At 51.7% G+C, this 16,551-nt stretch overlaps 6 protein-coding genes across 6 annotated transcripts; 3 read left to right on the forward strand and 3 right to left on the reverse strand.

The window, feature by feature from the left end:
• Positions 1-1,330: 1,330 nt before the first annotated feature.
• On the forward strand, positions 1,331-2,283 carry A1O1_01133 (uncharacterized protein; the record flags this gene model as incomplete). The annotated part of the gene is made up of 3 exons (XM_007722046.1): positions 1,331-1,739; positions 1,843-2,018; positions 2,089-2,283. 3 exons carry the CDS (start codon positions 1,331-1,333, stop codon positions 2,281-2,283), a joined length of 780 nt encoding a protein of 259 aa, XP_007720236.1.
• A 1,105-nt stretch (positions 2,284-3,388) lies between these two features.
• On the reverse strand, positions 3,389-4,763 carry A1O1_01134 (uncharacterized protein; the record flags this gene model as incomplete). The annotated part of the gene is made up of 3 exons (XM_007722047.1): positions 3,389-3,769; positions 3,827-3,969; positions 4,022-4,763. The coding sequence occupies 3 exons, from the start codon at positions 4,761-4,763 to the stop codon at positions 3,389-3,391; spliced, it is 1,266 nt and encodes a 421-aa protein (XP_007720237.1).
• Positions 4,764-5,226: 463 nt separating this feature from the next.
• A1O1_01135 (uncharacterized protein) lies at positions 5,227-7,982 on the forward strand (the record flags this gene model as incomplete). The annotated part of the gene is made up of 3 exons (XM_007722048.1): positions 5,227-5,396; positions 5,451-5,553; positions 5,616-7,982. The coding sequence occupies 3 exons, from the start codon at positions 5,227-5,229 to the stop codon at positions 7,980-7,982; spliced, it is 2,640 nt and encodes an 879-aa protein (XP_007720238.1).
• A 407-nt stretch (positions 7,983-8,389) lies between these two features.
• A1O1_01136 (uncharacterized protein) lies at positions 8,390-11,224 on the reverse strand (the record flags this gene model as incomplete). The annotated part of the gene is made up of 2 exons (XM_007722049.1): positions 8,390-9,712; positions 9,737-11,224. The coding sequence occupies 2 exons, from the start codon at positions 11,222-11,224 to the stop codon at positions 8,390-8,392; spliced, it is 2,811 nt and encodes a 936-aa protein (XP_007720239.1).
• A 1,000-nt stretch (positions 11,225-12,224) lies between these two features.
• On the reverse strand, positions 12,225-14,686 carry A1O1_01137 (uncharacterized protein; the record flags this gene model as incomplete). The annotated part of the gene is made up of 2 exons (XM_007722050.1): positions 12,225-14,507; positions 14,561-14,686. 2 exons carry the CDS (start codon positions 14,684-14,686, stop codon positions 12,225-12,227), a joined length of 2,409 nt encoding a protein of 802 aa, XP_007720240.1.
• Positions 14,687-15,161: 475 nt separating this feature from the next.
• Positions 15,162-16,311, forward strand: A1O1_01138 (cytochrome c1, heme protein, mitochondrial; the record flags this gene model as incomplete). Its single annotated transcript, XM_007722051.1, has 4 exons — positions 15,162-15,236; positions 15,315-15,469; positions 15,523-15,585; positions 15,633-16,311. 4 exons carry the CDS (start codon positions 15,162-15,164, stop codon positions 16,309-16,311), a joined length of 972 nt encoding a protein of 323 aa, XP_007720241.1.
• Positions 16,312-16,551: the final 240 nt, after the last annotated feature.

Raw genomic sequence — 16,551 nt, forward strand, 5'->3', positions numbered from 1 at the left:
TCAATCCGAGCCTTTTTTGTAGGTAAACAATTTTGCAGTGGCAAAAAGCATGACCTACTAGCTGTGTGCGCTTTGCATAGCCCAAGTATTCACTCCGGACTATGTCTACGGTGAAGTAATCTTGGCAAAATTAGCGCAGATTTCTTCTTTGCCCATATGGAAGTAAGGTCAGTGGTTCCCTGTAAGGCACAGTGACAATGGACGAAGAGAACAGTGTGCCAACTACTTGAGAGAACGTATTTTTGATATCGGAGGTCAGTTTAAACTGTTGAAGGAGGAAATAAGGTCTGCGGCCTTTCCAATCGCAGTCCCACTAATCCTGAAATGGGTTAGCGCAGCCTTGCCCGTAGTAGGTTCTGACGACATCATTCCTTTCCTGCAGTATCAATCAATCGTCTTGCCATGAACATTACAAAATTTGGGTTTGGCTTGCTTGGAAAAGGTATACAGAGCCGACAACCGCTTTCTCCTGGTGAACAATGCATTCTCTTGTTTAATATGGTCTCGACGTCCCTAAGTTGACAGCATTTGTTTGGCCCAACTACTGGTCGAACCGGATGGAACCAAGGATACCAGTATTGCTTTTCTCACAGTCTACCTATCGCTTGATCATATATTACATTGCAGTTCTGGACTGTATCTCCTGGTAAAGCTCTCAAGCCTCCTAGGGATCAGCAAGCAAAGAGTCAGGGTGGAGAAAAGGGTTGACCATAGCATCCTGGTAAGGTAATAATGGCTTATGCAGCAAGAGAGAAGTCTACAAGCGAGCCGGCAAGGCTGGATAGGAGGGTTACCTTCGAGGGAACAATGTCAACCGGCTTTATGCAACAGGAAAACAACAATGCCGAAGAATGCCTGTGAAAAGTGCACTTCCAAGAGAGTCAGCCAGATTCCGCCTTGGAGACTCAATATGCAGAAACCAAAGGAACCTGTCGGTATCCTCCTATCGTCACTGTGCCTATCAGAACCGCTCTACCATTAAGCCTATCACAAAGTAAACACCTGCAGCTGAACTGCTATTCAAACCACAAGGCCAAAGGCTCCATTGAGACAGCGCAAAGTCTTTGCCCGTGCAGAAACGCAATACTGTTCACCAGCGTTGTGTTCCCAACACGCATCTATTGTTTGAATACCCATCGCCGACCCTATTCATCTGCGTTGCTATTGCTGAACGCCAGTGTTTGGTGACGATGGCTACCCTTGGATCTATCTATATAAGGGTGTCTGTACTCGTCGTCCCTTCCCTTTCTCAGCACCTCTACAACTCTCTTCTCTGCTTCCATCCCTTCGAAGATCGGAAACCGCGAACAAGTCACAACCAACCGTCAACATGAGTTCAACCGACGAGATCGTGGAGAGCTTGACTCGCATCTACCAACTGTTCATCGAGATCGACTACATTTCCGAAAGTGTCCTGAAAGTCGCGCCTCATGGTCCTGAAGAACTAGACACCGATCTGTGCCGCCAACTCGGAATGGCCGATTCAGCAATCTTCTTTCTCGAAAGCATCCCCTGGGCTTCTGCCGGCTGTGGAGACCTGATCAAGGACTCTGAGATGATCGATTTCTCGGAACCACACTGTCTCATGGCTGCTCGAGACCCCATGGCTGCCCGAAACATTCACCACCAAGGCCTAGCAGCTGGCAATCAAACATCACGAGAAGGCCTGGACGGAGCGATGTTGTCATTGACCTTCTGTGGACAGACTGGACATGCGCTAGTGGTTGACACTGTTCGAGGTAAGTGACAACTCGAAGTGTCAAAGTGACTCTTCAATCCCAGTTCCCTACCACTCCCTATCTTATTTAAACGGGGCAAAGCAAGACTGACTCCTCAACCTAGGCACCATCCGCAAGTGGGACGGCAGCGACCGCCTCCTGGACGCGGAGGAGAGAGACGCCAGCGCCGTCCTGGATGAGATCTACCACGGGTACCTCAGCCTCGCCGAGATCCCGTACGAGCTCGACATCCTCCAGCCAACCCAGCACCTTGTCTACGGCATTCTGGATGAACCAGCGGTAAGCACCACCCACAAGTTACCACTGAACGAGAATGGCTTGCTGATCTTTTGCCCCCTTCTCTTGGTAGGAATACGTGACGGACACCAGATACGTTCTGGTCAAATCAGCGGCCATGGACCACGGATGGCCAGATAGTTTCTCGAAGGAGGACTTCAAGCGGACTGCGGCCAGGTGGCTCCAAATCATGGGCGGGAATGACTCTTCGTCGGACGACAGTATCTCATTTGAGAACGATGAGGAGCTCCCAAATGGCATATTTTGATCAGATAGCTGCTCTCTTTTCGGGCCGTGACAGGTGCCATAGGCTGCAATCGAGCTGAAATCAGGCGAGGCCGAGCCTTTTCAGGGCTCAAGTGGGTCACATAAGGGCATTAGCATAGCAACAATGCAAAGACAAGGCATCGAGTGCCTTTCAAGCAGATTCTTTCCATATTGTTTTACGTACTTTCTGGTGACACAGCGGTCGTCCGGGACTATGATTATTAAAATTCAGAGCAGAAGTTGTCGCGTGCAGTGCCAAGTAGTGTTGCAGTGCTGATATCACGGCGGTCGCCGCGACACATTATAATCCGATCCTAGGAGAAGAATTGCAGCATGTCGCGCAGTGATGCATAGTATGTGTTGTTATAATGACAGGCACCATCACTAAAGTGATAGAACCCTTTATTTATGGCTCAGGCGTACACCAGCAGCATAGAGCTGCAATATCGTGTGCACTATCTTGTAATACTGGAGTGCCCCCACGCACCAATAATGGAAATTACCCCTTTTTCGTCAGCCTTGCCAAGCCAACGCCCTTACCCTTTCCATGCCCGCCAGTATGGATAGCACTCTGCATATGAGTTCCATTCTATACCCTGACCGTAGCAACCACTAGATTGGAGTGGTAGATGCAGAATGCGTCTGCTCCTGCCGTCACAGGCATCTCGAGTTATAATTACGGTGATCCAGGTGAGAGCCAACACTGCGCTAGCATGGATCGGCTGTTCTGCGTTAAATGAACATATTCATCCCAGTGACAAATCCACTACCCCTAACACAGGAAGAGTTCTGCATGTCTGGGAAATCCAACTCCCACCAAACATAGTCGATAAGATCGCCAGACTGTGTTTTCAGACCAGCCAATGGGGGCTTCCAGGTAGGTATTGAGGCGGCAGCCAGCATTTCCACTATGGGAGCAAAATGCTGTCTGGCCGGCCAGAGGTCGATGATCATCTCATAGGCGCAAAGATGTCGGTGCCCCCGTATGACAAATTCCCATTGCATAGTTTGTCATCTTGTGGTATGGCAAAGGCACTAGTGTAGCCAGTTGATGGCTGAGACATGACTCGGTGGCAGTCCTTCATTCGAGTCATGAGAGCTCATATCTATATCTTAGCCAGCAACTGTCCTTCGTCCTGCTGGGACGGTTTCTTGCTTTCTTTCATGATCCATGCCTTGACGCATGCGACGAAGCTGTCGATTTGCTCCACGGTGTTTCCTGAGTGCAGACATACTCTCACTCGTTCGGTACCCTCGGGTACGGTTGGAGGAACGACCGGGCGCACAATGAACCCTGCCGCCTGACAATGAGAAGCTAGAGCCCGAGGGTGGGGGCTCAGTAAGGCGAAAATAGGAGATTCTGGACATGTCGTGGGAAGAGTAGCTAGCGGCACCCCGACTGCATCAGTTGCTTCTGACGCCAGTACTGATAATGTGTGGAGTTGAGTGTAGAGGTGATCGATAAGGTTATACAGATTGGCGGCAAGCTGGGAACAAACAGAATGTCAGCTTTTCCAGCAGCTTCTCTGCAGACGAAGGCTTACAATATTTGCTTTGCCTGTTCGAAGCCAGGTGTACGATGTCCTGATGGCAACGAGATTAGGGTATGACATGAACGTCGTATAGATCAGAGGTCGAGCGTAATTGATGAGATAGAGACGGATGACAGGAGAGCATAGGATGACAGCTATTAAAGATCAGCGCGATCTAAACCAGGAATCTGCACTTTTTGAACATACCGCCGTTGGATGCAAGAGCCTTGCCAAAGGTATGGAGACGGATGGAGACTCTTTTTTCAAGTCCCAGCTCACAGACTCTGCCGGATCCATTCGGTCCGTATATACCCGTCGCATGAGCCTCGTCGACGATTAGATGTGCGGTGTTGTTGGGAAACATTGACTCCATCAGCTGGACGATCTCGGTCAAAGGAGCCAGGTCGCCATCCATGCTGTATACTGTCTCCACTGCCACGAAGACTGTCCGATGTGTGCTGGTAGAGTCTATCTGCTCCAGTATCCGCCTTAGGTCTCCCACGTCATTATGTTTGAATGGAATCCGATTCTTCGCTCTGCATTGCTTCAGACCATCGTGGACGCTGGCATGGATCAATTCGTCGTAGACGACGACATCTCCCATCCGCGGTATGAAGGTGAAGATGCTGACATTAGCATCGAAGCCCGAGTTGGTCAACAGTCCAGTCTCAGCTCCATGGAAGTTTGCGATCTCCCGTTCCAGGTTCTCTGCATAATCAGAATTGCCGTCCAGCAGTCTTGAACCTGTCGACCCTAGTGGTCTTCGGTTCTCGTTGAGGGTTGTCAGGTAATCTTCCTGGAATTTTGTATTGGTGGACAACGAAAGGAAATCATTGGACGAGAAGTCCACCGAGCCGGGAGGACTAGACTTCAAGCTTCGCAGCTTCGACTGAGCTCGTCGTTTCTCAAGCAATGCAGCCAGTCGTTGTTCCAGTGGACTTGGTGACATTTTGGTTCGATGATACCAACTTTTGAAGCAGGAACGAAGGACACATTCAGGGCATATCGGTGGAAAAGAGAGCAAGTTAGCGAGAGTCTGAAATCATAGTCGTCCTCCTGTTAGTTTTCAAGCCCAATAGAGGTCATGGTAAACTGGAACGACAAAGTCGTTGAGTCAACGACCTGAAAGTTGAGAAACGTGGTGGGGAAGCAACGTAACAAGAAGCTAAACGAGATAGAACAAAAGAAATATCCAGAACGGAAACTCAAGCGAGGTACCTCGGCGCATCATCCAATAGGAAGCTGATACTAAGCGGAGATCAGGGGGTTAGTGGCTTGGCAGGAACAAAAACCGCTGGGGCGGACTTGGACTTCAACGTCAGCTTCAACCAGAGACCACGGTGAGGCTCTGCAACTCCCTTTTCTGAATGTGATTACCTTCCTCTCACTCTCGTCGTTCAAGAGCTGGCGGGATGTTGTGGCGAGACCTGAAGGCATGGCAGGTCTACGGCGCCAACACCGACGTTGGTAAGACGATCGTCTCTACCATTTTATGTCGAGCTCTCCAACGCCGAGCCTCGCCCAATGGCCTTCTCTACCTCAAGCCTGTCTCTACGGGGCCTCAAGCTGAGGCTGACGACAGGTAGGCCCAACCTTCTAGTCTGCCTGCGTGGCATGTACTAAGATCCGAGAACAGACATATAAGACAATACGTGCCAGGAATCAATTCGAAATGCATTTCACAGTTCTCGCGGCCATTGAGTCCCCATCTAGCAGCAAAACTGGACGGGGATAGTTCGGTAACCAGCCCTGCGCCATAACACGTTGTCTCCGGCCTCACAGAGCCTGACTTGATAAGCAGATACCCACGTCCGATGCTTCCATAGTCGCCCAGATCAAAAAGCTACTATCGCAACACAGCCAAGCTGGTGGACGGTATGCTATTCTGGAAACCGCGGGCGGAGTCCTGTCCCCCGGCCCATCGGGATCGGTCCAAGCAGATCTATACCGCCCACTAAGACTGCCTACGCTTCTGATCGGAGACAGCAAGCTCGGTGGAATCAGCACGACCATCTCCGCCTTCGAATCGCTGCATTTGCGCGGCTACGATCTCGACTCGGTCATCCTGTTCGACGACCCGGAATGGGGAAATCACGGATATCTCCAGGAGCATTTCTCGAAGCACGGCATCTCGACGCTAGCTCTCCCCATGCCTCCTGCAAGACGGGACGACCCCAACGAAGACGAGGCTGTACTTGCAGACTACTACCGAGAATGTTCCGAGTCAACGACTGTCACGAATCTGATTGATCTGTTACAGCAAAAGCACTTTTCTCGCGTGTCGAAACTCACTTCGATGCCGTCTCAAGCTGAAGCGGTAATCTGGCATCCATTCCGCCAACACGGCATCCCGCATAACATCATCGCCATCGACTCCGCCTATGGAGACTACTTCCAGGCCTACAACCCAGAATCCGACCCGGCGTTGAGCATTTCAGCTTCTTCACCCACGACAGGCCTTACTCCACTCGCAGCTCTACCTCCAACCAAACCCCTCTTGACACCTCTATTCGACGCTTCAGCGTCGTGGTGGACTCAAGGTCTGGGCCACGGCAATCCCGAGATCGCACTCACAGCAGCCCACGCCGCCGGACGGTACGGACATGTGATGTTCGCCCACGCAGTGCACGAACCGGCCCTAGATCTCTCGTATAATCTCTTATCGACATTGCAGAACCCACGCCTCAACCGCATCTTCTTCTCCGACAACGGCAGCACCGGTATGGAAGTCGCCGTGAAGATGGCCCTGCGCGCCTCGTGCCAGCGATACGGATGGAACAAGAACGATCACGATAACGACGGACACACCCCTGTCTCTATTCTCGGTCTGAAGGGCAGCTACCACGGCGACACGATCGGCGTGATGAACTGCTCCGAGCCGAGCGTCTTCAATGAGAAAGTCGACTGGCATCAGCCGTGGGGCCATTGGCTCGAGCCTCCTTCCCTGCTGCTGCGGAAGGGGATGTGGGAACTCTCGCTTCCCGACGAGATGGCGCGTGGTGGCGGAACCGTGCAGAAATTCGACTCTCTCGGTGCGATCTTCGATTTCGACGCTCGTCGAGACGACGCGGCGCGGTATGAAGAGCACATCAAGACCACGTTGGACAGTCTCGTTCGTCAGCAAGGGAGACGATTCGGTGCGTTGATCCTGGAGCCGCTGCTGATGGGCGCCGGGGGTATGATTTTCGTAGATCCCTTGTTTCAACGGACCTTGATTACTGTTATCAGGTCGAACCCGGAGCTCATCGGTTCGAGGGTCAATTCGGCAAACGAGTCAGGGGTCGTCGACGGTTCGACCGGCGGAATCGAAGCAAGCACCAACTCTCAAGACTGGTCCGGTCTCCCTGTGGTTGCAGACGAGGTTTTTACCGGCCTCTACCGCCTCGGACGGGCCAGCTCGTCTTCTTTCCTTTCTTCCTCAACAGATACTCTACCTTCTCACCAGCCTCAATCCCAAGTTCAATCTTCTCTACCTGCCTCACTCTCAACAGCAATCGCACCCGACATTTCCGTCCACGCCAAGCTCCTAACCGCAGGTCTTCTCCCACTCGCATTAACAACCGCCAGCGAAGCCATCTTCCAGACTTTCCTGTCCTCTTCCAAGACAGACGCCTTACTGCACGGCCACAGCTACACGGCCCATCCTATCGGATGTATGGTCGCGAACAAAGCACTGGCCGAATATCGACGTATGGACACCGATGGGACATGGGACGGGTTTAAACAGTCTTGGTCGGCGTCATCATCCGCTGCCAACACCACCACAACCAGGTCGTCTATCTCTGCTATCTCATCCCCATCCTCCGAGTCATCGTCAACATCCTCCCCGCCACTCTCTGGGACTATATCTCCCGCGACCAACACATATTCCTTCTGGCCTCTACATTTCGTCACGACTCTCTCGCATCACCCCAGACTCGACGGTTGTTTCGCACTTGGCACCGTCCTGGTTCTCAAGGTCGCTGCTGATTCCGGGGGCTCGGGTTATACCTCGACAGCCTCGTCGTCGTTGCAGTCACGTCTACTCACGCTCCTCGATAACGAAGGTTGTGGCATCCATTCTCGCGTGCTGGGTGATATCATCTACTTCATGACAAGTCTGACCACGTCCCCCGAACAAGTCGAAAGATTGTCCAAGACTATCTTGCAAGCTTTGGATGAGCGGTGAACCTATCCATTCAGACACACGTATTTAGAACGATTAGTCTATAATGTACGTTCTTCAAAGAACGACAGACGAAAAAGGAGCGTTGTAAATAGAATTGGACCGAAGAGAGTTTCGATACATAGGCTGTTATTGATATAGTCAGCAAGGCAGCCGAACCGAATAGAAGCTCCTGCACAAGAAGCAGCTCCATAGCACCCATCACGCACTGGTGTTTACCGCTAGCATCATTCACAGGTCCACATTCCAACCATCAACAAATAAAGGCGTAGCCCGACACCTACTCAAGGAGGAGAAGCGACTCAATGCTTCAGTCGGAGTGGCCAATTCAAGATTGCGAGGCCCTATGCAGAAAAAGCGCATGACTCCTGGCTTGATGCCATTGCAATGGTGTCTCTCCATCAGCTGCTTCAGGGGAGTGGTACCTTGGAAGACCCATCCGTGTCTGCCCATTTGACATGGCTTAATGAACTTTTGCCCTTCGATGTGGCTTCATCTTCCCAGGGTGACTCTTCTTCGTTGTCGTTCTGGACATCATAGACAAGACCGTTGTCTCCCACGCGACGGATTCTCTTTCCAACATCGCGGGCGGAATAAATACGATATAGCTCAGAACGGCCACTTCGGTAGAAAATCCAGAGCGAAAAGTCACCACCATCTGACTTGATAGCAAGGTCGTCGACGGAGTCTTCCTCGACGCGGGCAATGAGAGCACCAGGGATCCTGATCGATCTGTCTGATATGACTTGACTGTTCCCCGAGGCTTGGTCTGAGTCCATCGATGCGGCTGGAGTCGCATTCATCTGTGAGTCCCTACTTGAAGCACTGCCGCCTGGGACATCCGGATTGTCGACCCAAGCATCGGTAGTGGTATTCGATGCTTGAACGCGTTGTAATATGTCGGCTGGGACACTGTAAAGCACAACGCATCCGTCAGCGTGGAAGGCGACTACACGCAAGCCCCATTCGAGAGCCTGGCCGGCAGAGTAGAGCAATGGCGGGCTTCGTTGTTCCTTTTGGATTGTTGGAGGTACAAACACCACTTTGCGGGTGAGCTTTGTTGGTCCTCCGAACGGCGCATCGCTGCCTAGGCAAAGTAACCCAGTCAACGGATCGGTAAAGAGTAAGTGACAACCATCACTGATTGGAACTGCACGGAAGTGGTCGCAATCAACCGTTCTCAGGATACCCTGTACATCGTCTCCCTCTGCCGGTGTCTCCGAATCGGACAAGTTCCCGGACGGGACAGCTGATGCTGGAAAGGGCAGATTTCCAAAGAATAACCTTGTCGTGCTCTGCCGACGACCGTGCGCCACGGAAGTAGGCCAGTACTGCCATCTTACAGGGAGACCGTCGCTCCTGTATGACTGCATCGGCGCAGGGCCGGCAGCGCTGGAGATCAGCCTCAACTTCTTCCTTGAGTCGATCCCAGGTCGCTGAGGCAGGAAGTAAAGATAGTCGCTCGGGGCGGCGAGTGGAAACCAGCGATTGAGATCTCCTCCAGTCAGGGCGTTAACCCAGTGAAGCTCGATGCCCAGTCGGCAACCGAATGCGACGCACTTTCGGTTAGGGCAAATCGCAACGCTTCGAGGAAGATCGTCCGAGCTGCCAAGTTGGCTATAGACGGCCGTTGGTCGAGTCTGAACCGGTATCTTCACACCATCATACTCGTCACTCGAGTCGTCTGCCGAGCTGCTACGTGGTGTACTGCTCTCTCCACGCAATTGCTCGTCCTACAAGAATTGTGCGTTAGGCACGAAGCCCGTCGAAGGAGTCCCGTTTAATATGGCAAGCGGCGATGACTCGTGGCCCTCGGCATTAGCTGCAAGCCATTCATGGAACCGCATAGGCAAACCGAAGGTGAGAGTTTGTGATACCGGGATGCTGGATGAGCTCTGAACATCAGTCTGCAACCCTAAATCGAGCGGTTCACCCGTATCACCGGGACCATTGTCATGCTGCGCCTCTGGTGGACTTGAGCTGATGTCCCAAAGCATACCTTTGCGGCCTTCAAGGAGGGCTGCTACGGAGTATCTTCCCGAGCTCGAGTCCATACTTACCCCCAAAACATCGATGCCAGGGGCAAGCCGAACCACTGGCAGCATGGAATGTTCCGCGTCCCAAAGTCTGTAAACCAAGATTTCGCCACCGGCAACAAGGAGGACAAAGTTCCCGCAAGCGGAGACGGTGAAGACGCGCCTCCTTGGTGTCTTTTCGCCGTACAAAGCTTTTGAAAAGACTACTTCCTCGATGACAAAGAGCCTTGACATAGTAGGGTCCCCGCCAGAGGAGGGACCATGCCAGTCAGCCGAGAGTCTGCTTTCCGTGGCAAGTCTTTTCGAGCAGACCCATTCCTGATCAAAAATGTAGTCACCGGAAAACTCTGCCAGTGTTCTCTGGCTACTGCGACCTCGAGCTCCGTCATCGGAAACTCCTCCCAATCGCTGGAGATCCGCAGCCAGAGCATTGTGGCTTCCTTGACGTCGAAGCATAAGCTCTTGGACGTTTCGATCAAGGCTGGCGAGATACCAGGCTTTGCAAGCATGTCGTGCGGCATCATAGTCGGAGGGAGTCAGATAGGTATAGATCTGCTGCACTAGCTCTTGTGGCAGACGGTAGAAGGCCGGGAAGTTGGGCCGAGGAAGTTCGCGGTTCCATCGACGACATACCAAACGCAGGCTTTTATAGTCCTCGAAGGACATATCCCTCAACAGCCGATCGATAACTTGTCGAGGGAAAATAGGACCCATAACGCTGCCATTCCGAGAAACACGCAACGGGTATGGGTATGGGCGGTCCATCACGTCGGAATCATCAGAAGTTGACTCCTCTTCCCAAATTATGCCGCCGCACTTATGAAGTGAAACGGCAAGCGGCAACCTCGCCAACGTATCTCGATGACCTGCAAAGGCGTTGGGGCGGAAATAATCTGTTGTATCAGAAGAGCTTGATGTTCTTCTGGAGCCAGTACTTCCTTCATCAGAGAACGGGTTGGTAAAAGCATTCCTTGCTTGTCGAGAAGTCATTTCGGCAGAAGATTGGACGGAGTTTTGCCGTGAACTTATATTGTCGTCGGAGAGGAATCGTACTCTTGACAGTCGAGCGGGCTGAGGCTGCAATGGGAGTAGATTAGAACTTCGGCCCAGAGTCACCGGCGGCGTTTCATCCGGAGCATCACATGCACCATCCATCATGTTTAATTTGCAATTGCTGCCGGCTGCGTCGGCAGAAAGGCAAACAGCCATGTTCCTCGACGTTTCCGACCCGATCCGGAGGCACAAGTAGTGAGAGCCGTTCCTGTCTAGGCCGTTACTGAAAGACAATTGTTGAAAAGGACATGAAGGCCCGCAGCAGACCTGAGTGGAACAAGTGGAACCTTCCTCGCTTTGGCGATATTGTATGAAAGGTAGGTTTCTCTTTGCAGCTGAAGGCCGATGGGACATCTGCTCATGAAGCTTGAATAGTGCACGACAATGATTGCACACTCCCTTCCTCGACTGTTCGGATGCTGCAGGTTTCTTTATCTGGCAGCCTGCTCTTCCTCCGAGATATTCGGTATCTTGCGTCAGACTGCAAGAAGCATCGGCCAGTGGCTGATGGGTGTCGTGGAATGGTAAGCACCGCTGTTCGACGAGCGAACAAGGAATGGAATGGAGCATTATCGGTTCGAACTCGTGGACTGACGCAATTCCTCGAGATACGAGGATTTCGAAAGCCACGGTGCCGACAAGCTAGACAGTTTATCAATGAGTAGAGACGAAATGAGAGACGAAAGAGACTGAGGTAACGAACTAGGATTGCCAAAAAGGGAGTGAAACAAGAAAGAAACACTGCGCGTTTGAGAAGAGGACCACATCGTGTGAGAGCACCGGGGCAGTCACATCGCCACTGCTGTATAACGACAAATATCGTGAGTGGCAGGCACTTTCCAGGAAGTGATTGCCAACAAGAATGACCAGCATCAGCAGAGAATGATAAGGACAGAAAAAGCGGTCTGCTTTTCGCTGCTGAGCATTCTCGCAGACTCGGAGGAGATTCAAAACATGCGGTTGATGTATTGTCCTATGAATGCAGAATGGACCAATTTTTGTACTGCTCAACGGCACTGACGTGTCCAGAAGGATTAATGATGACAAAGGTGTACATGGGTATCTAGTAAGGCAGAAAAGCAATTGCACTGCTTGCTATGCTCGAAACGATGACAGATCGAAGGTTCAAAGGTATGATTGTCGAGGTTGTCAACCCCTACCGACTCTGAGAGCCGCCGTGAGCAGGCTGCCTTACCCACAAGGGCTCTAGAGGTCGCACGAGGTTTGGGTTGATATATCGAAGTCCAGTCTCGGGGTCCGTATCAACGTGTCTTCCATAGTCGGTATCTCTGTCCCATGTCGACTCCGGAGGCGTTGGAAGATCTAGGATATTCCCGCGATCAATGCTTCGAAGCGCTATGAATTTCATCAAAGGAACATAAGTCCGATGGAAATACAAGGTGAACCAGACAGTGATGGCGAGTAGGGGCGAAAGAAGCAAGGACGCAGTCAAGGCCCCTCGCAATGCCAGGATACCGGTCATCGCGACCTGGAAGAGGATCAAGCCAGTAACGATCCGGTCGCAAATCATGGGCCATGCCCGACCGGTGGAATGTTGGCGGTGTTCCATGGCGTAAAGCAATTGGTACTTGTAGATGAAGCCACCAATAAGAAAATAGATTAAGCCGAATAACGTGATCATCCATGACGACGGAAGTACGCTGTAAACGATACAAATGATGAAGATGAGCATCGTCTGTGGGAGATAGAACCCGTAGCTGAAGATCGGGGGCTTGGCCAACTCTGCATAATCCCGAGGTGTCTTTGCGGTGATGAGGTAGAAGGGATACAGAGCCACGGAGCCGAATTCCAGAAGTCTGAAAGGGAACAAGCCGAATCCTTGGAGAACAATGAGGTTGATGTAGAAAGGCGACAACTGTTCTAGCGCTTTTGCCACAGCATAGGCGATCCCGGCGGTGTCGCGAAGTATGTCTTGAAGGTCTTGCCAGAATTCGTAGAATGTGGAAGCCGAGCCCCAGATGGTAAAGACGATGAAAAGGTTGAAGAAAGTGAAGAAGAAGTTCTTCGAAATGACAGATAATTCGACATCTCCTTGCGACACCATGCCTTGCTGGTTTGCGAGCCAATCGTACAGGTATGGAACAGCCAGAGCCAACAGCGAGAACAACAACGTTGGCAGACCTGTTTGTACAAGTGATCGAATGATCTCGTGTTCCTCAAGAGCCGCAGCCAGCCCCGGAAGAACTTTATCGATGACCTCGATACTCAGCAAACCAGCCAGAGGGGCCAGCGCCGCCGCCCAGAAAATTGTTAACAGGCCGATCAGGATCATGATCGTCCAGGACCGTATCATTCGATGATTGCGAGAGAGATACGTGTTCTTCCAGACGACATCCGCTGGTGGTGGTGCCAGGCTAGCCAGGAGTTGGCCTGGGATGGGGTCGAGTATTGCCTGAACAGCCATTTGACAGGACGCCGTAGATTCCATTGTGACAAATGCAAGCGGTGTTGGCTTGAAGTCGGCCTCCCTTAGAGTGTGAATCCTTTCGTCTAGCATCCTTAACTTTTCCTCCCAATAGTCGATTGCGTCAATCTTCTTGGTGTACATATTCAGGAATCCATAGCGTAAGGTGATGGTGGGACGAGGCCGATCCGCGGCTGTGGCATGCACCTCCTCAATCTCAGATCTCGAAAGTAGAGCACCGTTTTCTCGATCGTCTCCAAGTGGGTTAGCTCGTCGATTGCGGCCACGAGGTTGGCGGAATGCATGTTGATGGCCCAGGTGTGCAGCCCATGCCTCTTCAAGTTTCCTCAAGCATGCCATGCGCTTCGACATCAGGTTATCGAGCGTTCGCCAATTTTTGCAAAGCATGACACTGTCCACTTTCCCAATCTCTAAGCCTTCGATGAAAGCTTTTATTGCTTCTTCAGATCTCATCTCCTCAGGAATTCCCGACAAGCGGAGGGTCCTGTCGGTAATGGTGGATTGACTACCGAGATAAGCCTGTCGGATGCGAATGAGGGCGGCCGTCTCGACGATGAGGAGATATATCGCTACGAAGGTGAAGAAGTAAGCGAAGACAACGTACATCCACAGATAGCTGTTGTCTTTCTCCAGCGTAGGGCTTTTGGGCTTCTTGGACTTGTCGTCGAAGAAGATATCAAGTCCGTTGTCAGGGTCGGTCCCATTGATCGGAGGGTAGAATAATGGCGGCTGCCCGGTAAATTTCCAGTTCACCGGTAGAATTATCGTAAGAGAGAAGAACAACGTAACCGAGAGGTATTTGATCGCATAGCGAAAGAAGGTAAGGAAGGCAAATGCATCAAGGCCTGCAGACGCCAAAACTTCTTCGCGCGAGATGCTGTATAGGACTGGAATCCATCCAAACAGGGTATTCGGCAGTTCGGGTAACCTTGAGGCAGCGCCAGACTGCTTCTTTCGGGCATGATATAGGCTGGTCCATTTTGGTCGGAGTATCTGCGCCGGATCAGCATGAATGAACTCAGGTGTTTGTAAGACCAGATGCGTACACAGAAGGACAGGAATGCGCTCAAGCCGAAGACGACTGAGATGACAAGTTGAACCTTGAAGTCACGCTGGTTCGTGCTCTTGAATTGGTCGTTCCAAGAGGGATTCTTGGGGCCATTTGGCGACATCACCACCTCCACTGCTGCAGAAGGGAGAAGAGATGCGAGACAAGGAGCTGATCTCGCAAGTGATGCTGTACAACGATCTTGAAATGGCCTGCGCTTCAACTGTTGACGCAGACGCAGCCAGATGGTGGCTGATCCCAGACAGTGTTTTAGAGCATAGCAGCTTTATTACCTACCTTACCTAAGTAGGTAATTTCAGCCTTGTGCCTAATACTGTCTAATAATAATACTGCTAATACTGTGTACTGTGAGGTGGATGACAAGGTCGTGGTGAGGTCGCAGCCAATCACAAGTGGCTCAATACAAGTCGGGTAGAATGTGCATCTGAGCTTCTTCAAGCTTGCAACTTCAGTCCCTCTGCTGCAATTGTGGACTTCAACACTCTTTTCCAGCTCAACAAACGAGCGTCGTTCACCTCTTCACTCCATTGTACGACAAATCCAACATCTGTCGAGGGCGCGTACGTCTTTTGGACACGATGCTGGCCACGTCGGCAATCCGTGGTACCCCGTTGAGGGCAGCTGCACGAAATATTGTCCGCAAGACAACCACTGTCAGTTTTCGCCCTATGCGCTTTCTTCCACAGTGAGCGAAGAATGATGACCAGAGCTTCTGCTAACGTCGGTTGCAGCGTGCCGCATCGTCGAGCTCCTCCGAGGCCGCCTCCTCTCCCTTCTACCTCACAGCAGGCGCCTCTGCCGCGACCCTTGCTTCAATCGGTTCAATTGCTTGGTATTACCATCTCTATGGCCGAGATGTCTTCGCCATGACGCCGGCCGAAGAAGGGTGAGCTTTGCAGGACGAGTTGGGGCGATCAAGCAGCTAATGACAGGATTTAGTCTGCATCCGACACAGTACCCATGGGAACACGTAAAGTGGACAAAAACATTCGATCACGCAGCGTATGTATCAGTCGGAGACTACAGGATATAAAATTGACGTTGGCTAGTCTTCGAAGAGGTTTCCAGGTCTACCGAGAAGTTTGCGCCGCATGCCACTCTCTCAAGCGTATCCCGTATCGAGGTTTGGTTGGAACGTTCATGACAGTCGATGAGGCCAAGGCTCTGGCGGAAGAGAACGAATATGACACCGAACCCAACGATGAGGGCGAGATCGAGAAGCGACCAGGAAAACTGTCCGATTACCTCCCATCCCCATACAAGAACGACGAGGCTGCTCGTGCTGCCAACAATGGTGCTTTGCCCCCGGATCTATCGCTCATGGTCAAGGCCCGACACGGCGGCTGCAACTACATTTTCAGTTTGCTTACCGGATATCCCGAGGAACCACCTGCTGGCGCCACCGTGCAGTCCGGCTTGAACTTCAACCCCTACTTCCCTGGCACTGGCATTGCAATGGCTCGAGTTTTGTACGACGGTCTTGTTGAATATGAAGATGGTACCCCCGCAACAACGTCGCAAATGGCCAAGGACGTGGTTGAGTTCTTGAACTGGACGGCAGAGCCGGAGATGGACGACCGCAAGAAAATGGGCATCAAGGTTCTGATCATCGGTACTGTACTACTGGCATTGAGCGGTTGGGTCAAGCGATACAAGTGGTCTCCTCTGAAGAACCGGAAGTTGGTCTATAACCCCCCCATTGGCCGAGGCAGCCCACCAAGACCTTAATGGGAAGGTTGCGATAGGAGATGAGGGGAGTTGGGTCGGCGGGTTGGCAAGAGCTCATTGTGTTCCCGGTGATGACACAACTGGTTGCTGTCTGTAAACAATCAAGACATACAAAGTTCATTGAAAATTTAAAATGTGTACTTTTCCTGAAGCCGGTTGAATGCGTTCATGTTGATTTCCAGCCATCAAATACGGGGTATCTAGAGTTCTCTCACAATTCTCAATCGTCAAATACCGTCA

The sequence above is a fragment of the Capronia coronata genome (assembly GCF_000585585.1).
Source record: "Capronia coronata CBS 617.96 chromosome Unknown acBCG-supercont1.1, whole genome shotgun sequence".
Classification (NCBI taxonomy): domain Eukaryota; kingdom Fungi; phylum Ascomycota; class Eurotiomycetes; order Chaetothyriales; family Herpotrichiellaceae; genus Capronia; species Capronia coronata.